General features: G+C 36.7%; 1 protein-coding gene across 1 annotated transcript; it reads right to left on the reverse strand.

Moving 5' to 3' along the window:
* LMTK2 (lemur tyrosine kinase 2) lies at window positions 1–25887 on the reverse strand (the record flags this gene model as incomplete). The annotated part of the gene is made up of 13 exons (XM_009582766.1): window positions 1–498; window positions 1618–1866; window positions 2267–2402; window positions 3929–6848; window positions 7109–7258; window positions 8712–8833; window positions 9454–9538; window positions 12708–12841; window positions 20736–20823; window positions 22209–22327; window positions 22860–22933; window positions 24729–24873; window positions 25763–25887. Coding segments are annotated over 13 exons (4376 nt in total), but the record flags the coding sequence as incomplete, so codon positions are not given.
* Window positions 25888–26220: the final 333 nt, after the last annotated feature.

Below are 26220 nucleotides of genomic sequence, written 5' to 3' on the forward strand. Positions count from 1 at the left end.
AATAAATATGGCTCACTACTGATCAACTATCATTCATACAGTTTCAGCAACACAGCCACCTGTTGCACAGGACAGTTATACACAATTCTACAACAGGTGTATGTTCAAACAGATAATGAACTACATGAAAAATATAAAAAGAATATTATACAATCTCATACATAAACCAGACTGTAGTGTAATTGCTTTAATTGTTTCTTAAGTTATCTGAAAAATACTTCAAGTACTTGAAAACAGCGGCAGAATCATCTTTCAATGAAAAGCAAAATTGCACTGATTTAAAAATACATTACAAAGTTAAATACACATTCAAATTAATGTCCTGATTTAACATTGCTTTCAGTGTTTACTTTCATTTCTTAGTACTTCTTGATTACCTGTGTAACTCCAGGAGGGTCCAGAGTTTAGATAAAGTTTCAGACAAAGTCTGTGTGTTTTATGTGTGTAGTCCAAGGAACTTTTAATTCATTTAATCTTTTTCTCCGTCTTCACTGCTTCCTATTAGTAGAGGAAAGGTCACAAGGTACAGTGAGATTCTTCTGCAGAACCCTCACTCCTTTTGTAAGACTCTTCCTAGAACTTGGCATTCTGCTGTTTCGCACTTCCAAGTTTTGGTTAATCTTTCCCAAAAAAAACATTTATACATAGACATCTGCTTAAATCGCACAGTTCAATGTCACTTCTTAGGACACGTAAGTCAATGTAGGATCTCCAAAATAATCTCCCTTATCTAAGTTACTAAGCAGCAAACATTATCTAATCAATAAGCACAATACAAGAACAATACAACTCTCTCTATATAAACACTGATTACATTTTTATAGACATTGACCATTAGCAAGGCTCAGCCATCAGTAATATTTATTTTTAAAAATGCAACATTTAATCAAGATTATTAGTATGCTGAACTGATTCAAGTCTGCTTATTTTTGCTTCTCATAACCCTCAAAAATGTATCAAAGCTTAAAAAAAGCTTTTTGTTACAGACAAGAAAGCTTCTGTTAATAAATACTGCTAGTACTCAATATTGCTATGAACAGATTGTTTGCCTCTCCTAACAGAAACTATCCTACTCACAGCTCTAGAAAACATGCTGCAATTCTTGAGAGAATGTCAAGAATGCACTTTCTAAAAAGCAGTATGAAAAGGAACTGAACTGTAAAATAAGCTTAGACAATGACAGAAACATTACGTTCCTAGCATCCTCACCCTGTGCAATGAAAATAAAATTGTGACTTATGACAGTGCAATAATGAGAATTATTCAACTGCCATAGTGTGGCAGCTATACAGAAGTGCTTAAGGACTGCATAGATTTCATTTATATAAATAAAGCACTAGTTTTTTGAACAGAAAAATTGTGAGCTTGTCCTGTAAATGTTCCGTAGAATATCCAACCGCAAGTTTGTAGCAACTTGGATGCAAATAATCTCAATCTAAATGGAAAGCTATGTCTTAACCGAAATACAAGACCAGACATAACTTTTACAGTGTTAAAAATGCATTTCCAAATTAAGTATTTAAAATAAAACAAGATTTGTCATATCTATTAGCTATAACTTTGCATAAAGTTTTTAATTTGTAGTTTTAAAATAATTATTGTAACTAAATCACTTACCTCCTTGCTCTATATCTGAATCTGTAAGATGCGTAAGAGAAAAGCTTGCCATGTTTGCCGGAGAGATAGAGAATCTGGAATAAGGGGATGAATGTGACCAGGTCTGATCGAGAGTCCGGGAAGGTGGAGGTGGAGAGAAGTACTTTGATGACTGAAGAGGTGGTTTAGAACTAATAAGACTATTAGCTGCCTTTGATATAAAGGATGGCTCTGGAGAAGAGAAGTCATCATCCCACTCAAAACCCCCACCTTGGGGGGAAAAAAAAAGGAAAAAAGAAAAGAGAAGCAATTTACAGTAATGTAAAGTCATATACAGTTTTAAAAGCAAGCTCCTGGAAGACTGCATTAACCCAAAACAAAACTTGTAGCCTTCTGTTCTAGCCCTGGGGGTCACAAAGATTTGTCATCCATAGTTTGGTTGCCTCTCAAGATTCCCTAGCCACATCAATATATAAACAACCAGTATCACATCACAAGCTTTGATAATCAGTAACACTACCTGAGCCTAGCTGAAGTGTGTGCTTAAGATGCAAAACTGAAGCCAGTATGGTACAGTAAATTTACAAATCACATATAATTTAAATGACATTTCATTAAAAACTGCATAAAACAGTGTCAACCCCTGCTGTGTATAAATATATTCAAGTACCTTCTTCATCTGTCGAGCTTTCTGAATTTGCAAATCTGTTTAAGTAACTAAAACTCGAAGATGGAGCAGGAGTGCTGTGAGAGCCTTCGCCGTTCAAGTCTGCTGCACGGTTTCCCAGCTCCTTAGTTGGCGTTTCCTAAGGCAAACAAAGTAACTTACTTAACCCTCTTGTACACACAACATATCCATGCTTAGAGATGCAAGCATTCAAAAAATACGCTCCCCCACCCCCGTCATCCAATCTACTATGGAATTAAAATGATCTGTAAACCCTTAAGCTATTACCACACAACAAAACTTTGACTTATAGATTAAGCATATGCACGTACTTCTATTTCTAAAGAAAGTTGTATCAAATCTACGCTAAAATGCATGCAGGAAATTACTATTTAAATATTATTTATGATATAAGAAGGTTTCACATTTCTAGGAACAAAGCTAAAACATCTTCCAACTGAAAACAGTTCCCTTATCAGTCTGACACAGGTAGGGTTTTTTCCTATTTAATAAAGCTTTAGCCCGTCTCCCAACATTTTTTTTTTTTTTACCCTTTAATCATGGTTCAGGATAAAGAGACAGACTTTGTATGACCAGTATTTGAAGTAGCCAACATTTTATCAGTTACTGTAATAATAAGTAAAGAGTTCAGCAACTAAGAGCAGTTTAAACACAGCTAATTTTTTTCCTTCCCCACTGACAAAAGGATTACTATTCTACAGACTGCCTAAACACAAATATATCACCTATGTTTTCTATTCCAAAACACAATTATCTCTAATATTTATGTGCGTCATCATAAGCAACATTTCCAAAGCTTGACAATGTGACTGTTCTTTTAAACTCACTGTACTAGTTTAGTTGCCATAATGTTAAAATACAATCCCCTCTGTATCAAGTTACAGAAGTTAAAAATTGATAAAGCAGATAGGGAAACAAAGGTAACCTTGAATTTTATAAGCAGATCAGTATTTCACCGAACGTGAATCACATTGGATTAATAAAAAGTAACATTACCATCTAAATACTGTTTTTATCTTTGATTATGGTTTAAGGTAAATTTACCTTAATGCTAACTAACACAAGATTCAGAATTAGGTTGTGGTTTGGTTTTTTTTATGGGTTTGGGGTTTTTTTTTCCCCTTCTTTTCTTTTATAAAGGCATTTGAACTTTAAATCCTCAAACACATTAAACAGAAACTGCTTCTATGAAGTTACAACAACATTCTGGTAAAATAAATTAATCAAATCTAATCCATAAAGATGCTGTCTCACATATTCAAATTAAATACAGCTTATAAACATCATAAAGGCATCACGTTTCATTCAGCATATGCAGTCAAGGGTCCAAAAGCAAGGGAGATTCAGGATTTAGCAACCAACCCCGCCCAAAGTAAAACCCTCCTTCACTTCAAATTAGTGCTGCTATTCTACCAGCAGCACACAACTGCATCCAGCCAAGAAAAAGTTTTTTTTCTTTGTATATAAAGAAAAAATGATCCACATCACAAACAAGATCTGACACTGTCCAGACAAGAAAAGTGATCTTGTAACAATGTGTCCACAAATATTAAGCTATTTACCACATCTTGTTTAAAAAAAACCCAAACCGACAAAAACTTCACTTAGTAATTGGAGAAAAACAAAACGAAAAAACGACGATACCTGATCAAACAAATAGACCGTCACATCATCAAAGAATGTTACAGCCTTTTTCTCATTTTTCCAAAGCTCATGTTGCCTTTCATTGAGAGGTTTTGGAAGTTTCAACAAGCTTCTCAGGTGTTTTCCATCATCCTTGTCAGTAAGTATCTCAGGTACTTCATGAACAGTTTCATCTTCACTGTCAGAACTCAGACTATGCATATGAAAAGTCCTCATGTCATCCTCAGAATCACTGTTTTCATCTTCCTCATCTGCATCATCACCATCTTCTAAATCAAGCATTCCAGAAACGTCGAGTTTGCCGAGGTATTTTCCTTCAATATCTGGCTCTTTCAGTTTTTGCCCTTCAATGTGACAGAAGGACTTCTCACTGTTACTCAAATCTAAAGGACTGTGTATGTTATGCACAGACTTTAAGTCTCTGTGTGAAAGAAGTTCTGAAGTATTAGTGCCAACACAAGAGACGGTTTTATGGGAAGTCTCAGTTAGTTTTATTTCATCCCTCAGGTTACTTCCTATCGATATTTCCAGGGAATTCAGAGTTGCCTCAGCCCACTCATCAGGACACGCCTGCATCCTTACATCCATCTCTTGCATCTCTAAGTTGTGATTTAGTTCCAGTTTTGCATTTTGGTTATTGGCATCCTGGTAATTCCTTACATCACACTTTTGCTGTCTCTCTTCAAAACTGTAATCCTCTTCGGTATTATTCTCTCCTCTATTTAAAGAAACAACACACATAGTCTCTCTTGACAGATTTACAGTCTCTTCTGGTTTTTTATCTGGCTCAGAATCATTATCAGAGAAATAGGCAGAGTCTCTATATGAGTTTTGATTTCCACCCAGAAAAACCTTTGGGGTTATTTCAAAATTGCTGTTCACTGCATCTAAACAAGCTGCTGCTTCTGAAATAATTATGACTGGATTAGAAGGTAAAGCACTGACATTGCTCTCGCTGACAACACATAGAGCAGTATCTACAGTAGAAGCATCCTCAACAGTGATATGGGAAGTCCACTCTGGAGATTCCAGGTTCTCTGTTTCATAGCCACTGTCAGCAGGTTTATCAGGTGGCAAAAGTTTCTGAGGACTTTGAGCCTGTAAAGATTCTAAAACCTCATTTACATCTAAAGAATCCAAAGAATCAGGTGTCTCTAAGGCTTGTTCTATGGTTTGTATAGGAGATGGGCTGTCTTCCAAAAGACTATCCTGACTTGTACAATCCGAAGTAGCAACAGAAATTAAGGTCACCTCTTCTGGAACATCCTTACAGTTCTCAAAATGATTTGATTTTTCTTGTTTTTCCTCCAATAAACATTCATCTTTTTTTAATATAGGAGACTTATCTTGCAAGTTTCTTTTCATATCTTCCTGATCACTACATTTTTCTCTATTAAAAGCTATTTCATCACACTTGAAAAGCATTCCCTGTTTTATTTGTGCATCACACTCATCTGTTTCAACAGCAACACCGTAATATGGATTGTTTCCAACATTATTATTTTTGGCATTATTGGATAGCTCTTCTTGACAGAGAATATCAATGTCATAGGACACGACTTCATTCACTTCCTCATTTAAAAGGTTTCCCTCATCCTTCAAATAAGGAAGATTTGCACGTTTATCACATGACTTATGTGCTACAGATGGACTAGAGGATGCCTGCATCTCTACAGTAGTCTGAGACTGAGAATTCGGATCTTTATTCATTGTCACTGGGTTAAAGTTTTCATCTTTCACTGTTCTAAGACTTTCATGTATTAAAGAAAAGACCTGTGCATTTTCAGCCAACACAGGCTCAGGCTCTACAGAGTTTCTATTTGAGGTTTCTAATATATTTTTTAGAACATCATCTGTCTTTTGGCCAAAATCACTGCTGGTTTTGTTAGACAACAATCCTGTTAGTAAGTTTTTCTCTTGAAGAAATAAGAAGTTATCAGAAAGTTCTTCTAAAGTTACCAAGTCTGACTGGTTAGAAATATTTTCACATAAGGAAACTGTTTCGTATTCAGAAGCATGACTAGAATGCTCCTTCTCAGAAAGGCCTACTGCCTTTCTAGCATCTGTGTTTGAGTTTAAAACAGCTGGTTTAAAGTCTTTAGGAACATCATTTGTTTCAGCAAAACCAAGTATTTTTCTGTTTGTCAATTCTTCTGATCTGTCAATGTCATTAAAGATATTCTGGAAAGGACTTTCTGGACTACTAGTAGCAGGCAAAAATTCCTGTTTAGGATCTGTATTGTAGTGGAAGAAGTCCCCGTCAGTACTAGATTCTTCAACATCAAGATCCCTGAGAACTGTGAAATGAGAGCTTTTTTCTTGTACAGCTTCTTGATGATCAACTTCTGTAGTTAGTACAACTGATTGGTTATCAAAATTCATGCTGCAGCCACTTCCTTTTTCCTCTAACTGGATATAGTAGTCATTTCCAACAGAAAGCTTGTGTGCATCAAACACAGGTAACACCCCAGGGACAGCAAGTGATGCTTCTTGACCACTTCCATCCTGTGCTCCTGACCCTTGCTCTGAAAGTGATCTCTCAAAAACCTCCACTGGAAAGAAAATACTTGTGTATGTCATTGCTTCATCAGGATTCACATGACCACATTCATCAAAATGATCATGTTTAGCTGCCTCCCAGATATATTCAAAGCTGAGACCCTGGCTTGTTTCAGTTACAGTAAGAACTTCCTCCATCTCATGGCCAAGCCTATCTCCTGTGAAGTGATCTAAGATTGGAAATGCAGAATTATTTGTTTCTCTATTTGAGGTGTTTGGTTTAAGAGCATTCCACTGCTGTTCAAAATCAATCTCTGAGTCCCTTTGGCTTTGCATGCGAAGGTAAGTTAAAAGTCTATGCACTTCTTCCGCTGTTGGTCTCTTTTCTGGCGGTAGCCAACAGAACTGCAGAACTTCGTACCTATACAAATAAGAAACATGTTTCAATAGGTTTCACACTGAAAAGGGATTTATAAAATTCAGATATCTAACAAGCTAAGGAGTAACAACTAATATCACTGGCAGGAATTTCCATCTATAGCAACTCCTTTTACTTTTACGCAGGGTTTCTTTGCCAGGAGCATGATTCCATGTAGCAATTTCAATATATTTAAGAGAACTGAGTGATTTGAGAAACTTCTTCAGCAGCTTTAAGAATAAATAAAAACATTTAAAGTTTACCATCTATCAGAGTATGGCTGCTCCAGACGTGGCTTGAAGAGTTTAACCTGCTTCTCCTTTATGACATGGGTTAGGACTTCCCTGTCAGAAAAGTCTGAGTAAGGCTGAGCAGCATTCTCAAACAGCTCCCATAACGTGACACCCAGGGACCTGAAAAAGAGCAGCAAATGACTGTACATTCTAAGAACTATTTTAAAGTTGCTTTTCTAAGAAAGTAAGGATTATGCAAAGCGTAACTGGCAAGAAGAAACAAATATCACTCTCCGATTGGCTCTAATACAGAACCTGTTAACTCATTTTTTTTGATAGAATGCTAGAAGCCTCAAGAATAAAGTTGCTTGAAAGCAATGACAATGAAGGCAACACCAATGAAGGCAACAAAATACAAGAGGCCTCAAATGATTCAACTATGGAAGAAACTCCCACATATTAAAAAAGTAGAAAATGCCTATTTAGAGAAGCAAGATGAATAAACCTCATGGTTAGTCCAACAGTAGGAAGAACTTTCATCAGAAATTGCAGTTATGGGTCAAACTGCTAGAGAACTAATCTCTGTTTCAGTTTTCATAAAATTACTTATTTTTAAGCTGCAGCGGTTAGATGTCACCTCTTTTGCTCAGTGCTGTATACATACTGTATACAACACTAATGATATTTTCAGTGATTAGAGCTGATGCTGATCTTTGGGCAACCTTTTCTTGCTCAAAATGCAAAGTAACTGTATTACGGTAGAATTATTTAGATTGGAAGGGGTCCCTGGAAGTCATCTAGTCCAAACCCATTCAAAGCAGCTCTATATAAAAGGCACTAAAATTCAAGTTGAAAACCTTTAGACCCTGGGTGCTTGTAGTTTAGATGAACAGTATGATCTGAGGAAGCCTGCTTGAAAGATGCAAGGAAATCAGTATTTAGATAATTTTATCTATCCCACTTGCTTTCTGCAACCCTACCTTTAAATTAGCAAATAAAACCTAGTTTACTATTTAATATCCTTAGAATGTTTTCAGAAATGTGAGCCTGAGCCCCAATTTCCATTATCCACATTTCTTAGGACTTGAAAATTGAAGTAGAACTTGGCAATTTCAAAAAAGTTCACCTTCAAGATTTTCACTAGCTTTTGTCTATAAGCTCTCTGGTAGCAGAGACGAACAGTTAATTGCAGCCCTCAAATGCTACAGCAAGAAATTAAGATGCTACTGTTCTACCCATAGAACTTAATCGGGCTCTAGTGGCATCAACTTTTTATGTCATCCACAGCTATTATATTACTGGAAAAATCATTTACCATTTCCTTCCTTTATAAACATTTGAAGGCATTTGGCAAACATACAGTAATTACTTTTGTTAGTATAAACGTCTATTTTTCTGCTAAACATTTTTTCTTAGACTAACTGCTCTCTCAACTGATTTCTAAGCATCTTTTCAAAGCAAGATATAGTTTCAGGTTTGTAGAGATTAACCTACTGTATATCTGATGAAATAAAAAAGCAGTGCATCAGGCCAATATCCAATTTAACTATAAATATTATTTACTCCTTTGTGTAACATTTGAAAATATGTTCACAAATCTCTCATTGAAATTATTTTAAAGCTTACTACATACCATATGTTACTGTATTTATTTTGCTCTGCTGATAACAGTCTGTCTTGAAAACTTGTTACTAACTCAGGTGCAGTCCATCGGAGAGGAACAAGTTTCTTCTCATCTGTCTCAATATAATCTTCCTAAATTATTGATAAAAACACAGAAAAAGACTGAACAAACATTGGATCAACTTCCAGAAGTTGACAGTCCTTTCCTTAATATGGTTTTATGTGATCCCTATGCAAAAAATTAGAATTAAAAAAATTAATCCCATTTTCCCCAAGTAACAAAGAATAATGCTATAGAGGAAAGGCACTCACTGTTCACTGCATAGTAGAAAAACTGAATGCCAACTTCTTGTTTAAGGTTTGGTACTCAGAAAATATTTTTAATTAATGCCTTGAATTTTTCACTTTCTTGATATATTTAAATATTTTGAACATTTTCATTAAGAAATTTGATTGAATTTTTCCCTTCTTAAAACATTAAAATGAATTTGTGCATATTTTAGGACCTAAAAAAGATAGATTTAACCAGAAGCTTCCTTCTACAAGCATAAACTCCACTCATCTCTAGAAAGATCATCTGTTCTGTTACATGAGCTTGCTACAGTTATTTGCCAGTTATACTTTGAAAGTCCGTTATTCAAATAAAGGACAATCTAATATCAGTTTATAACTTTAAAGTATGCTTGTTATAACCTTAGGCCCCAAATAGTTTGGAAAAAAAAAAAAAGTGGTACATGACTAGATTAACTTACCTTATATCTACTGAATCCTATACCATAATCTCCTACTTTGACATTTAAATCGGATGTAAGAAAGCAATTCCGTAAGGCCAAGTCACTGAAAAAGCAAACAAATAAATAATGAGACCAAACCAAGAAGTCTTCAATGCAAATTAAGACAAGCAGGTTAACAACGTCTTAAAACAGTCAGGCCACAGCTTAAAGTATCACATGAAAAGCCAACAAAATTAAAAAAAAAAAAAGAAAAAAAAAATCGAGTTATGCACACTTATAGGTTACAGTAGCAAATAGCAGGCCATAATAGGAGCAGATCAGTAATACGAAACAACTAGTGCTAAGGATTCAACATCCACACTATATACACTTTAGCGATTTTATTCACATGAGCTGTAGTCCGATCCCATAGACCTAAATCCTACTAAAGGCTGAAGCAAGCTAGGTACAAGAAAGGTGTGGAGCTAGGTAGCCTGGAGCTACCTTTCTGACTCTCTTTGGATGAAATTAAACCAGTCCACGCACTCCAAAAGACCAACTCATAATGCAAACCCAGGCACAGTAACTGGCAAGATTCATTTCAGAAGTACAATTTTGATCCAAACTAAATGTTAAGATAGTCCTCTTGTCACTTACATTTTCATTAAGTTTTAGAACCTATACAAGCCAACAACTGATCCCATATCTCACTGGAATACTGCAGACATCGTAGTTTCATATAAACACTCATCACTTTCAGAAAAAACAAACACTGCTAGGGTGTCTCCTTACAGTAGTCTTACTGGACAAGACTTGTTTTGTGGCCACAAGGATATATTGCCCTCAGGCCCTCCCGCATTTTCAGAAGAGAATCAATTTAGAGCCACACAATCGAGCAAATCTGTGTTGCGGAATCCAAATAAAACTAAACACAGTGACAAGGCAATCACATTTAAAGATTTTATACAAAAAACCCTAAACTATTACGATATCCTTTACAAAGAAGTTCAAAATATAGTCACTTCTCTAGAGTAATGAAGTATACTCTTAAGCATTCAAATTACACACAGATTTTATATGCAATTATTTCATTCTACTAATAATACTATGATGTAGATTACTTGGGCTGTTCACATGTTAGAGTGATGTAGGTCCCTCTTTACCTAACACCTATCATTGCATGTCTTGCATTTGACTAACACCTATCATTGCATGTCTTGCATTTTAGTTGTCGTAAGTAAAATCTATCAACAATTCATACAAGGTTTAAATACTTAACAATTTACAATATGATACTAAGCAACTAGTAACATCTTACACCTACAGTTAAGTTCCTCTAAATAACAAAACCATACATTACACATGAACTAGAACTACAGATAGTATTTGAAAAAGACCACCAGAAAAAGTAGACCACAAGACCACAAGTACTTATAGCCAGCAGTGCTGCTGTAATAACACAAAGAAGGTGTTTCAGAAAACCCATCATGCAAACTCAGAAATTTATGCATGTTTAATGAAGCTGCATGCTTACTACGGAACAGTAGCTGTGACAGCAAAGAGCTCCACAGACTAATTGCTCAAATATTTTGCTTCTCAGTTTCACAGAAGGGTACCAGGCAATTAAGTGCACTGGAAGAACTCTACCATTGCTTCTGTGTGGCTTAAAAAAAAATCCCTGAAGTACCAACGGTCTGAAAGACACCCAGTTTCTCTACTTCAAAGAAAAAAGAAAATGTTTTCCTTTCCAGGGTCATTGAACTACACAGGTCAGAAACACATTTGTAACCCTCAATTACGCCCCAAAGCTTTCCAACTTGTTTTATACTATTTAAATAAATATCCTGGAAGAGAAAATAAAATTTTGGCTGCTTGAATTTACCACTAACAACAAAATCACTGATGCTGGAGCTTTACCACTTACTCTGACAGCATCAGGATAGTGTTGCTAGAAGTAAACGTTTACAATGAGAATCTTGCAGATCCATAGAATAATTATTTATCAAGTTTAATTGTGTTTCACTGAAAACATACTGTTAAATGCAATACCTACAAAGCCATGCTGCTGCAACACAAGAAACAGTGATCACTCAAGTTTGACAGATAAAATTGTTACTACTACCTTAAAGTCATTTGAAATTGTTGAACAGGTTAAAAGAATAGCTCTGCCCATCAGCCACTAGCTGAGTCCAGGCTTTGGCGTTTTCTCAAGGTTTTGCTGTTGGTTTACACCTGCACTTTTCAAGACTTCAGTTTAATAGTTCAGCTTCTCCCTGAACACAAGGTCTCTGTTTTGTCTAAGTAGCAAGATGTGCATTGACAAGCTCTAGCACAAGTTCCTAACTTGCTGAAAGTGCTGTTTCTACAGCAAAGAACAGACTGACCCAACATAAAACCAAAATAAACTATCTTGTGATACCCAAGGTTTCATCAGGTAAGCCACATTCGGGGAGCAAGTACTCTTTAAAATTTTGGTCATTACAAGTCTAAGGTTGATGTCTTCCAGTTCCTTAACACCTTTTCATTTAAAGCCAAAAAAATTAGTTTTGGCATATTTCTGAGCAACTAGTTTCATAAATACATTTTTTCCCAGCCTTTTACTACTACTGCCATTCTTTCAGTATCAAGTGCATTAACTTTAATTAAAAATAAAGAAATCTAGCATTTTCGCCCCGATTAAAACAAAATTTTTCTCCCATTATGATTTCTTCTAAATCTGACTACCTCTGTTATTGAGGATTAAAAGGCTACATGAACAATAATTCAGTGAGAGAACACCTGCTTCAGTCAGACTTTTCCTCTGAAGTCAGCTTCTCCCTTACTGCATCAGAAAGGCAGCGTTGGTGGGTTTTTTTCCCCCATTTTTAGTAACAAAGGTAACAGATTACCGAACAGAAGTTCTAAATTGCTATAATCTATAAAAAATACACAGCAGGTAAGATTTATGCTAACAAAATTCTACCATCCTTCCCCCCCAATAAACAAAAATTTAACTTGGCCAAGAATTAATCTAACAACTACATCTTCTGGATTGGCTTAGCAGTAGGTTGTATTCTATGGGCTGCAAGCCTAAAAAGCAGGTGATCAGCTTTCAGCCAGGTGGGAGCTGTAACACCACACCACTGCAGTTAAATTAGCATCTTCATAAGCATCACACTTTCATGACTTAAGATATGCAAGTTAGACAGAAGTTTGTTACAACACAATGTTCAATACACACGGATTTTAATGAAAATATCTACAGGAATTTTAGAGTGCATCATAACTAAAAGCCGTTTATCTGGAAAGCATACCTATGCACAAAATTATGTTTATGCATTACAGCAAGTCCAGCAGCAATCTCACACGCCATTCTCTGTAGCAGCATTATTTGTGAATCTCCTTTAATGTGTTCCTGCTCATTGCAGATATAAGTTTTTAGGTCACCCTGTAAAAGAAGTTGAAAATACTTGTCAGCCTTGCATGTTCGTTGAATCTGAAAAATATTTAATGAAGAATCAACTAACCACATTACTTATTAATCACATTTGTGCTTAATAAAAAAATCTCCTTGAGTTTCCAGTCTCAATACGGATTCTTATAGAAGTTATCTAAGGCATATCGTATTGTCCTTTTAAGGGTTTTTTAATCAAATCATTTAGTAATTAACATTGTAGATCAGACTGCGACATAAAACCTAAATGTCATGCAATAATACTTTCCATTAAAAAACAAGTTTGATGAGCTTCTGTTTTTAAGTGAGATGAATTTTCAAGTGCTCCAAATCAGCAAAGCTGACTGTCTGGAATCTGCAAAGGGATGGAAGGGAGAGACCAGAGAAAAGGGTTTCAGACACTGCCAGCGCACCAGACCTTTAGATATAAAAATACACCCCACTCCGACAGTCAAAGAATTCAGAGGATGGCAGCAGTTTCACTGAACCTAGGCAATGCTGAGCAACAGCCACATAATTAATGAGCCCATAGAAGCACTCCATAAATTAATAAAAAAAGAACAGCTTTGAAATAGAGGAAAAATAACTGAAAGTTGTCAAACATTCAGGAAAAGCAAGACTATAGTAAGTGAATCAAAGCAAGGGAAGAGAAGGTGTTTTTCATGTGATTATTGTTCCTACTTTCACAGTTAGACTTTTAGTCTAGCACTCCTATATTTTTGTTATTTAAAATATAGACTTTCTGTAAGTTTAGCATACTATTTCAGAGGGTATTTTTGTATTGAGACTGCACAACATACTACATCACAACTTGTTTCACCAGAGTAACATTCTGGGCTCTTACTGTCCAGGTCCCTTATCTGCCTAGATCTTGGGCCAGAAAGGAGACTGAAGGGAAGTCTTGAGATTGACAAGGCGGCAGCCTTTGCACTGGCTAAAAAGCGCTCTGATGTTCAGAAAAGACTGAAGATCACTAAACTTCCTGTTCCTCTGGTGCTCATGTACATTATGGAGCTATAATCAAAGCATCTCATTCCTCTTTAACATGGTTAATTGAGGATAACAATTTACAATTCTGTTAATTCAAGCAGTAGATGTCTGTGATGCATTAAAATCTAACAGTGCAGTGATAGCTGAGGTGACTAGCTGGACAGCCACAAACCTGGCTTATATTTAATAAAATAAGAAGCAATGGGACTTAAAAGCAGACACTGCTCCTATGTAAAACAACTTCATTTTAATTTTTTTAAAACATGCATAGATTCTACTGTACGCACAAGCAACTATTCTATCTTCACCTGCTTTGTATGTACTACTTATGCTGCAAGTAGCTATATCACCTTGTGAGAAAGCATGCATAACTTCTAATACTGTTTAATGTTGTAGAAGCCTTCATTACATTCTCTTTATCCTGTTTTTAGCTGCTAATTAGGTAACATTTAAGTATTTGCATCCTACAGAATTATATTTTTAAAAATATTTCCTGAAAGATTCTTCTGACTTACAATTACAGCTTTAATATCGTACTGGCTCATGTATATATGTATAAACATTATATATAAACACACCTTTCTACCTTGCCAGAGCAAATTTACTAGAACAGAGTTCCAAAGAACAACAAAATGAACAGCATCCATAACACGCACAGATTCCCAATTGCTTAGCCTAACGAATATAAGCAAGTACAAACCACCAAGCTTAACTGACTCTAGGTGGCAGCAAGCGCCCGAAGAAAGCCAAACTCTCCAAAATTGTTGTCACTCATTAAAACAGCAACTGGTTACTTAGGGTTTGTCCCAGGTGGATTAAGTTCCTAGGATGCCTGAAACGCACCAAGGAATTACTTTTTGATTTTTAAATGCATTATTAACAGCAGTGCTGTGTGGCATCCCTTGTTTACTAAATAATTCATGTAGGCACACATTTTTGTAGGAAATACAACTTGTATTAAATCCAGCACCTTGAAACATACTGGTTCTATTTTCCCATTCTATTCTAATTAAGGCTACAATCAAGGTTAAAAACATAAAAGAGTTTTTTTTGGTATTGCTTTAAAACGGCATTGCTTATACCAAACTGGGGGGAATCAATGAATACACTCAAGTGCTGGACTGCCATCCAGAGGGACCTGGACAGGCTGGAAGAAGGGTGCAACAGGAACCTTACGAAACTCCAGAAGGACAAATGCAAAGTCTTGCACCTGGGAATGAAAAACCCCTTGCAACAATACAGACCGAGGACTGATCAGCTGGGCAGCAGCTCTGCAGGAAGCGACCTGGGGATCTTGGTGGACAGCACACTGAACATCAACCACCTGGGTGCCCTGGCAGCAAAGACTGCAAGCAGCCTCCTGGGCTGCAAAAACAGGATCATAGCCTGTAGACCAAGGGAAGGGATTATCCCGTTCTACTCAGCACTTGCTAGACCACATTTAGATCCTGTGTCCAGTATTGGCTGCCCCAAAACAAGACAGACAAGAAACTGGAAAAAGTTCAGTAGAGGGTCACCAAGACCGTCAGGAAGTCAGAGCATTTCATCATGAGGAGAGGCTGAGGGAACCGGGCTCATTCAGCCTGGAGAAAGGAAGACTTTGGGAGCACCTGATAGCAGCTGTCCAGTACGTATGAAGTTATTAAAGACTGAGCCAGGCTCTTCACAGTGGAGCATGGAGGGAGGATGAGAGACAACAGGCTGAGCTGAAACAGGAGAAGTTCAGACTAAGTATAAGGAAAACTGTTCTCCACATGAGGACACTGGAGCAGAAGCGCAGATTGCCCAGAGAGACTGCACAGTTTCCACCCTTGGATGTTTTCAGGATCCAGCTGGACAAAGCCCTGAGAAATCTGGTCTGACGTCAGGCCGACACTGCTTTGAGCAGGAGGTTGGAGTGGAGACCTCCTGAGCTCCTTGCTAGCCTGAATTACCCTACGATGCTTCTCTGCCCACAAGCAGACAACAGCAACACATCAATACTATTTCCATACTATTTTATGAGCAACAAAATGGCGCTTTATCAGATAGACTTTTTAACACAGTAAATATCAAAGGTTATACATATCTGAATAAATACAGTTCTGCAAAATTCACTGCTTGAATTTTCAACTTCCTCTGCTACTCTGCCTCTTCCCTCCTCTCCTGGGACTCCATAAAGAACTAGGTTTCGTCGTTCCTCCCATCCTTCTCAGTTCTAGTCAGGATCAGTTCAGCCATCTTTGTAAGTCTTAATATGCTTTTTCTCTGTAGCAACCAGAAGCCAGGGGCATATTTACATGCAGTACTCTTTGGTAGTTTTCTTGTTCGTGCAAATTCCACATTTGGTCATATGAAGACCCAAACAAATAGTTGACATGACTTTTTAAGCCACTAGGTACTGATGATAGGATTTCAAAAGTGTAAAGAGGTTACCAAATTATGCCTACTGAACACTTTCTACCCAGTTGGAAAGCTACCTGCTAAGTCACACAATACCACATATTTGCCCCTTTTGAAGTTCTTAGACAACTAAAAACACTACCCCTGCCTCCCCCCTCCAATATTGCTTCTCAGTGTAAGTACCTGCGGTCACTACCACTAAAATGCCTGAAAGTGGTGTATGGTATAGAGCACCTATACCATCAGAAAGTTGTTTAGTAATTTTAAGAAATACGAAACAGTTCTGAGAGCACAAAGAGTCTTTGAACCCAGCAGACATGATTTCTGAAGTTGTCATGAATTGTCAACCCCCTGCCTTTTTTTTAAACCACACACCACTGATATATCTAGTATTTGCCTCATACTGATATTGACTATGATTATTAAACAGATTTGTTGAACTCTCTGGTTAAGAAGTTTTCATTGCAAAGATTCTTTTTTGATTTGGAGATAATGTGTTCAAGTGGCAGTAATTAGAAAAAGCTCAAACAAAAGAAAGAACCAACCACTGCAGGCAGGCACCTTCCACTAACAGCAACATCCCTAAAGCAAGCTACAGGGCATTCTAGGCAAATACTGCATCCTGATCTCATCTGCTCAGGGAATTGTAGGACTTGAAGAATTTCTGTAAGAATCTGATAAGCAAATCAGACTCACAATATACATGCTACTTCCACATTTGAATAACTTTACTCATAAATTATGTCAATCCATTAGAGGATTTGCTGTGCTGACAAAATGCTGGCCACACACGGCTGAGTAATATATTGAAGCTAATAAGCCAGCTACCACTATTTTTAACCTGGCATCATTGTACAATGTTTAACAGTGAACAGTTAGCTATTCATAGAAGATTGCACCAACATACTAAGCAAACTAATAAGGGGGGAGGCGTTAAGAACTTATTGAGCATTTCTTTTAGTATTTACCATTTTTTAAACAATTTTAACACAGGCAAAGGAAAACTAGGACTTAAAAACTTAAAATCACTTATGTGCAACTGACCTCTCTTGCTTCTTGCCCAGCTCTGCAAAGCAAGGGACATAGAGGAACTTGGATTACATTATAAAATAGGCTAAATGCTAGCAAATACAGTTACTGCATATACAACCAAGCAATCTCAAGTAACAGAAATGTATAAGTAGTTTATATGGCCAAGAAAACAAGTAAGTTAGCTTGCATGACATTCAGCGTTGCTACTGTGACATTAGCTCTGGTATCTCTGCACTACAGTTTCCAGTGCCTCTGATCAAGATCTTTCAGTGCCAAGGAGCCTGGGAACTGATAATCCAACAGGGCTGCCTGAGCAGCCAAAACAAGGTCAAGTAGCCCTAAAAAGGCTACGAATCCTAGTAAAAGAAGTGGCTAAAAGGGTACATGCTGTGACAAGCTATGAATTTGAAGGAGCGCAAAGAAAACAACTGCCGTATCCTCTAGACTGTGTTGGTCCGTAGAATAGTCACATTTCTCATTACTTAATATGCCAAACTTGCAAAATGAACTCTCCATTGCCAAAAAAGCCTCAAAAGAACTTGTCATCTGCAGACATTTAAATTTCCTATCCAACCCAGTTGACATATTTGCCACCTTTTTTCTTAACCATCAAATTCTTAATCACATAAATACAAGGGATTAAAACAAGTTTATTCTTTGTTGTATATACATATACAACACCAGTAACACAAGGTAAAGAGGTTTAGCATAGCATTGTACTACTGCTAGGAAAACAGGAACATGTTTCTCATCCTTCCCATTCGAACAATACATAGTCACCACAGACATGAGAACCTTTAGTCAACCACTTCAACTGCACCTGCCCTTATGGTCCTTCTGCTGAAGAATCACTCTTGCATGTTTTAGAAGCACCTCCATATCCCCCGATTTACCCCATTTCAGAAACAAAGTACAAAAGAAGCTACCAGCTTTTGAGATCATTTATTAAAAGCCTGAAAAATAAAAGTAACTGTCATCCCAGTCACAGTGATAAAAAGCAGCTTCTAGAGTATCAGCCTACTGACACTCCACTAAAAACCTGCCTACTAAAAAAAGCTATCTAGCCATACCTTCTATTCCAAATAGTGCCGTCTGGCTTCCTTCACATTTCTTCCTTCTTCATGTCTCTCCTCTCCCCTCACTCCAATATTGCTACCTCCCACACTAGGCCCTGGGACTACAACAAGAATTAGTGACATACAGCAATACTGACTAACTTACTGCACTCGTCTCAATCTCTGCATAAAACTATTCAAGTGAACACTGCTTTGTTTGCCCAGCCCCTGTATATTTGTGTGCACAGTGAATAAAATACTATGATGTCTAGGAGATACTCAGCTCTACCAAGTAAGAACTCTTCAAGTGACCCAGACTTTCAGTATGAAAGTCATGTTTAACTCACTATAATATATAATTTTCTAAAAACAAGTTTTAGTTCACTTGGAATAGAAATCAGCATAGACATTTATTTTCCATTCCAAAGAAATTACCTAACTACATTCGAATTTTTAAAACTACCACTTTGGCTGTTGAGCTTACTGCACCCAGTTAAAGTGAGTATTTTACCTCCTTAAGTAAAATCCTTTCCAGATTACTCTGCAGGATCATGACAATTTCTGGCATTAATCACCAGGCGTCAAACAAGGATATTATTTTTTTCCTGTATACTTAAAGTAGGGCAATCTTTAAAAGTTACTCCATCTTCAAATTCAAAGTTGGATTAAACAGCATAACTATTTAAAACCATGTCAGCAATTAAATCTGATTAAGTATTTGGATATGTATCTGTTAGACTCTATAAAATGCAATTCTCTTTCAAGGGTCCTTTTAAAGAACCTCCAATTTGACTATCAGGTTTAAAATCAGTAAGAAGTATTCCATTTCTACCTATTGAAAAACTATAAAAACCATTATCTGATTAACCTTAGGCACCTACTTTTTAATTCTTAGCAAAAACGGAACATTTCACTTCGATCAGTCACTTAAAAAGTTCAGGCGTTTCTTCCATTTAGAAAAGAATTATTTTATCAGCACTTCTGCCTCATTAATTTACCACAGCTAATAAATTTGAGCAAAAGAGCAGTAATGAAAAATACAGTTATTTAAGGTCACAGATTAACTGATGTTTCTCAAGAAAACTCAAAAGTTCATGTTAACTCTTATTTAAATTGCTTGAGGCAACTGATGCAACTAGAACCGTATTTGTGCACCTAAGCTTAAAGGAAAATTCTGTAGTAGTGAAGCTGATAAAAAAGGATCTTGCTGGATTTTATAAATGCAAACTATCTTACTTCTGAAAGACTTATTTCTTAACACTTCTGAGTTCATTTCTGTCTTGACATTTTTCAGGGAACTCTGCTTTAAATGTTATCTAGACCACAAACTTTAAAAACAGCTATTGAGCCAATGTTTAGACAGCCACCTGCAGTTCTGGGTTTGTTTGTTTTTTAGTAATGTGTTATGCTACCATAAAGCAATTCAAGTCTTTCCAGACCATGGATCCATCACCATATCCAAATTCTAGTCTCTGAAGACTGTGTATACTGGGCACAGTTCAAAGCTTCTGTACACGCATACCAACCCCTTTCTTGCAACATTCATGTAAATTCCAACACATGCCCAGGAATGCAGTGGCTGCGCAAGGTTTTTGTGCAACTACCCTTCCCATCTTCAGTGGCCTTTGTGGCCCTAACAGCAGAGCAGAAAGCAGTGAGAACACCCTTCTTCACTGTGCTCTCAGCATTTCCTTTGGTGTTCAGGAAGCATAATAAGGCAGTTACTGGGGGGACGAGGGAGGGAGGGAAAGAAAAGAAGGGTAAGAGTAGGGAAAATAAGAATACAGTAACAGAAAGGATCAGGAAGAGAATAGGATGATACTGAAAATTCTAGCTATTAGAATACACTCATTACCAATTCTGGAAGTAAGCCCACCATCGCATTTTAGCCCAAAGCTGCACCGCATGGGTAAAATTCGGGCACTCTGGAGGGGGAGGAGGCAGAAGGGAGGAAATTCTTTGTTTCCTCAATTAACATTTTCATAGAAATGGTAATAAAAGCACATTAAGGCTGCACTGACAGCAAACAGAATTTAGGATGTGATTGTGAGCATGTGCATGTGATACTGGGCTGCAATAAAAAGCTTCCTTCTGTGACCTCCTTTCCCCTCCAAGCTCCCTGTTACATGATGTAGGCAGACTGAAAGAAACTAGTAATTCTGTTATCAAAGACAAAACAGCTATTTTCCTCTTCAGAACACTCCACGATCACCTAGAATTTACCTGATAAATTGAAAAGAATGTAAACAAAAAATGACACTTGTGGTCTGTCTCTAAACCAAAAAAAGTCAATCGTCTGAAATTCTGGTTATTCAAGAAACTTACCAGAAAGAAAAAGAATCATTTCATCAGTGAAGGGCAGTAAATACACTACATACAATTTACACCAATGGAAAAACAACTGCAGCCTTTTGTATAAGTGCACTTACCAAGTCACAGAACTCAAAAACTAGGAGATAAGGAATGGCTTCCACACATTGCCCAATACACTGGAGAACATTTGGATGCTGAAGAATACTGGAGTGAAAAAATACAGTTAAAGCCAGAAAGATCACAGTATGCATTATTTGCAGTATAACCCAACACACTGAAATCCCTAACAGAAATTTCAACACATAACGTTGGCGGGGGGGTGGCATGAACAGAAGGTGCAAGTATCCAAAGCCACAGATTCCGTTTGCACCTTTATATCTCCTTTGTATTGCTGCAGCATGTCATTGAGAGCAGCTGAAACTCAGAGGATCTCAAAACCACAAAAGCCAGCAGGGCCACAAGAAAGTCACACCCATCCTCGCACCATCCCTTATACCAAAAGTAAGTGCATGCAACTGGTTCATGAACTACACTGAGGAACTGATCTGGCTAAAAGCTAAACCTTTTTTTAGCCAGGTTAGTTCCCAGCCAGATCAGTTACTTTTTCTAAATTGCTTCAAAAACACTTGTGCCAATGCAGCAGAAGGCATGAAATGTCTTCTTCTGGCAACTGCCAGCAATTTAAGCCTAAATGCAAATATAACTAGGACATTAGAAAGCTTTCTATGACCACTCACTTGTAGCATATTCAGGCAAGGTAAACCACATAATGAGGTATGTCTAGTGAACTACAATATGCCTCTCTTTTCCAGTCATCTACAAAAGCCATTAACTTGTGGCAGTTAGCTCTTCAGAGAATCCTCACTATTCCCAAAACACAGGAAGAGAAATTGCATTCCCTTTAATATACCAAATTCCTTTCTAGTACACGGACTCAATCCCTAGAAGCAAGTAACCTCCAAGCATAACACAAGAGGAAGAGAACACCAAACAATCCTGTTTTATTGGCATTTCCAGTCAGATCAATGATTTCTCAATTGTAGAGTACTACTGGGCTGAAGTTGGTGTAATTCTGTACTTTTTTGTGCACAAGCCTCTTTGCAAGCTACCTGAACAAAATTAGTTTTTATCACTATGTTGCATTTAATTTTTTGAAAAAGGGAACTTTAAAGAAATTCATGTGTATCTGATAACAGCCGAAGTGTTGCCAGTTCCCCGGCTTCTAACAGGAAAGCCAAGTACAGGAGTTAAACCTCAGTTCTCAGGGGCAAGTAATTAGGCATAAGGTTACTTTGCAACATCAGGAGTTTGTTCCAGCTGTAGAAGAAAATGTGATAGGCCACACCCAGTGTGTTTTCCAGTCATGAACAATAACTACCAAACACATTTAAGCAAAGAGCTTATTTTTACTTCTAAGCAAACTCAACTTTTGCTCACTTTGGATTGACTGTATTTCACTTTTTAAAGACACGCATTTCAGTTATAAAGGAGAGCAAGTAGAGACAGTAACACTGAAAAAAAGAAATGTCCATAATTCATATGCAGTAGATGAAGTGTGTAAGTTAACCAAGCTGTGAAACATTACTTACTAATATGGCTCTCCATTTCTTAAAAACTGTTCTTGCTCCTTGGGACCTGCACTTGCCTTCAACTCCTTCACTATTACCCTTGCTACACTAGTGCCTGTGTAGATCTCTCCAAGCAGAACCTGAAAAAAGATAACCATTGTGTCTTTAATGGGAGGGAAAAAAATTTTGGAGTTTCCCTGCAGAGAAAACCAAGAGCTAAAAACATGCTCTAAGAAAGATTTTCTGGCTTTTTTTGTCAATGCATGCAGGGCTTTGATAATTAAACACCCATACTTAATAAATCTTGACAACTGATCTACACATCAACTTTCAGAAAACATGTTTTCTAGAAGACCACTTATTTACTTAAGATTTTTTCCTAGAAAGAATTGGTAATAACAGGAATGTATTAATTCGAATCCATGGAAGTGAAACATCTACCTAGTAAGTAACTCTGGTAAGAAACTACATGTAAATTAAAGAAGCACTGATTGGTGCTGTGATGACAGCTAAAAAGTGCATGCAAGAAATATTTAATTTCAACTTCAGTTTTTCTTATTGCTATTACTTTTTTTTTTTTTTTTTGAGTACCATTTTAAAGAAAATACAGTAGCCTAGCCAGTTAGGAATAAGACTCAAACTGCAGTACAGTACTAAAAGATAACTTCTCACCTTTCCAAACCAGCCATTTCCAATTTCCTGGATGTAGTTTAGACTCTGACGTGCAACTTGAGACTTTGATCCATCTGTCACACACAACGAAACAAACGTAACACGTATCAAACCACTCAGATGGCCAAAGCTATCTAACTGTTGAGGAAATAATGCAAGCTACTACAGTATTTATTCCCAATTACGTGCATACATTCAGACCAAGCAACAAAACCTAGTTAGACATACATAAAGTATGAAGGTAACGTTGTGACAATAGCACTCAAGTGAAACATTTCTCAGCCTCAGCTTCTAACTATACTAGAACACACCCCCTACAAAAACACAGTGGTTCTCCTTATGAAATGTAAACTTTTGATTTTGAACACATTCAGTAAGAAAGCAAAAAGGCTGAGTTCCAATTCCAATATAAAAGTGTATCACACCCTGTAGTTGGGGAGAGCAAATAACCTACTTACAAAAGTTTCCTACGTAAATAAAAGTAGAAAACCCAAGACAACACTCATTGCTTGTACATCTTAACATTTATAGTTACATAGAGAGCTACCATTTTAAGAGAAACGATTTGACTGCTTTACTCTTCAGCCCAACTGCCCTACTTATAGCTACCATCTGGAAGGAGGACATTTTCCGACTAAAAATGCTTCACGTAAAGAGCCCAGAGTGGAAAAGGATAGAAAACAAGATCCAGATCTTGGCAGAGGATGGACAGTAACTATGGCAGACTCCACACTATACAAGAGATTCAGCAGCGTTTACCCCTCTGCTGCCTCATCAGTTAGGAACACTAATAAATAGATGTACACAAAAACTTTCCATCATTACTACTCGTTTGACTGAGAATTCTAGCCCACATTTTTATTTCCATAAACCACGTTTACACCAGTATTACTTTACTGGAACAGCTATAGCTGTCAACATGCTCCTAAGCATGGAGAAGGCTGTATCAGCACAAGTACATTTTCACCAGTGTACCTTCGTCAAGTACACTGCCTTACTTCTGGCAAAATAACTTCTAGTGACAGAAAGCACAGTTTTAATAATTATGGCAATGTAGAAGAGCTGACATAAAAAGTTCTTCACAGATAATTTTCCCCTCACTCACTAAAACACTGAGGAGTAACATTTCTTTTGTATTAAAGGCACACTGACAGTTTCTTGAAATTTGTAGGTACAAAAATTTTACTAGAAGCTTCCCTGAACATCTAATGATTAAGCAACACAAGCAATATATGTAAAAATTGTATGTGAAGTAGTATCAGAGCAACTACTTTATGCTAAACTATGCTTGTAATATTTAAGATGCTTAAGTTTCCTTTTACAAAAATTGCATTTTAAAGAATACATTCCAAAATAAACCTTTCACACAGGGAAAAGAAATCTAATGTCTGTCTTACCAGTATCACATTTACAGCATGAAAAGTCTACAGTGACATTAAGAAAGCGATGCAGCTGAAACAGCAGCACTGCTGTCAAGTAAGAGATTCACTCTTGCTTCATTTAAGGTTAATGGCTAAAATCCAATGACAACTTAGCCATGAAGAAAACCACTAAAGAGCAGAAGTCACTAACGTCCTAGCGTACTTCAAACCCTTTATGTATATAGCGGCATAATGGAAGTACTCCAGAGAGGTTTATTTAAGCTAATTTCATTCTCTTAAGCTACCTTACATGGCACCCTGCCATAAGTTAACATTTCTGAAGTAATATTTCACATTTTATACTACACTCCACAAAATATGTTTACTCAGTGTATGTACATTTGTAACAATTAATTTGTTACACAACAGTCAAACATAATCAGCTACACTCCATTTTTGACACTGAAATTGCTGAATTTTGGTGTTAAATTAAAAACCAGTATTTTACCTGTACGAGATGGAAACTGGGAGGGAGTTGGTAAAGCAATATTGGGAACTGAAAGAGTAAACACTTCTGCTGGAGACTGAACAGATGGAGTATCTTCTGCTGGAGGTGTAAAATCTATTTCATCATCAAAGTTATCTTCAAATTCCTGCAAAAAAAAAAACTTAGTAAACAAGCTGATCTTTGTCTTAAAATTAGCACTAATACACTTCTTTTAGTTTGAATGAGCAACGTTAAGGAGGTTTAGCCTTTTTCCAAGGACAGTGACAGATTTTTAGTTTTCTATTCCTTATTTTCAATTTATTACTGCTTTAAAGAGATTGAAGTATCAAGTACTGCTTTTAACAAAAAGGGGTTTTGGGTTTTTTTTTTTGTTTTGGTTTGGGTTTTTTTGTTTGTTTGTTTTCTGTTTGGAGTTTTGGTGGGGTTTTGGTTTTGGTTTTGTTTTGTTTTTTTACTTTAAATGCTGTCCCTGGCTTTGAATGAATTACCATGTACTGCCGAGGCCAAATATTCTCCATTTAGAAATGAGAGCAAAACTCAATTTTAGGAACACTGATAACCAATGTTCCAAAAGTAACTGCTCTCTCATGATAACAATTTCTCCTCAACAGTTTTGCTACAGTGGACATGTATCTTCAGTATTCTTATTCAACAGGAGTGTCTTGAACCTTGTCAGCAGACTAAGAAAAAAAAAATTAAAAGAATACACAGAAAAACAACAAAAAGGTTCTTTAGAGCAAAATATACTCAAGGGTATACTTTTACTACTGATCCTGATAGCTAGTAACGATTTTGAAAAGACATTAAAGATCCTTACTGCAGCATGGACCAAGTACTTAAAATAAACGGTTGCAGCAAGATTTCACAGCATGTAGAAATACAGTTGCTGGCTACTTCAGGAGAGAGAATGTACAGTGACACTGAAGTGTCAATAACTGCAGAGTATTAGCACAAATAATCAAGTAAGTATTCTTGATACCAGAATGCAGCTAAGATTACCACTTGTATATACATTTGTAACTTCAGATGCTTACCTTGAAATCTATCTCAGGATCTTTACAGCAGGAGACACAGTTTGCAAGCAGTATTACCAGTACTACTAGAGTACATAGAGACAGAATCACAAAAGATGAGGAAACTTCAGCTGTAGCTCCTTCTCCTAGAAGTAAACATGTATGTAGTATTATATAAGTACATTTACCATTTTAAGAAGTTCCTTCCAAACATATTATCCATCTGCATTTATTTAAAAGATGGAGTTCGAACATTTAATTCTGTGAATATGATCAAAAATAAGAGGAAATTGAACAGAAAGGACATACTGGTAAAATATATCTATGCTCTACCACCTGCCTGCACCATTCTGGACTTACTTGATTCAAGCTAAGAGGCCACAGGCAACATGATTAACCAAAGCAGGTGATGAACAGTGATAGTCCCAAGCCTCAGGATTCTTTTTAAGTCGACAAATTTATATAGATATCTGAACATG

This window comes from Fulmarus glacialis, unplaced genomic scaffold (genome assembly GCF_000690835.1).
Source record: "Fulmarus glacialis isolate BGI_N327 unplaced genomic scaffold, ASM69083v1 scaffold9848, whole genome shotgun sequence".
NCBI classification, from domain to species: domain Eukaryota; kingdom Metazoa; phylum Chordata; class Aves; order Procellariiformes; family Procellariidae; genus Fulmarus; species Fulmarus glacialis.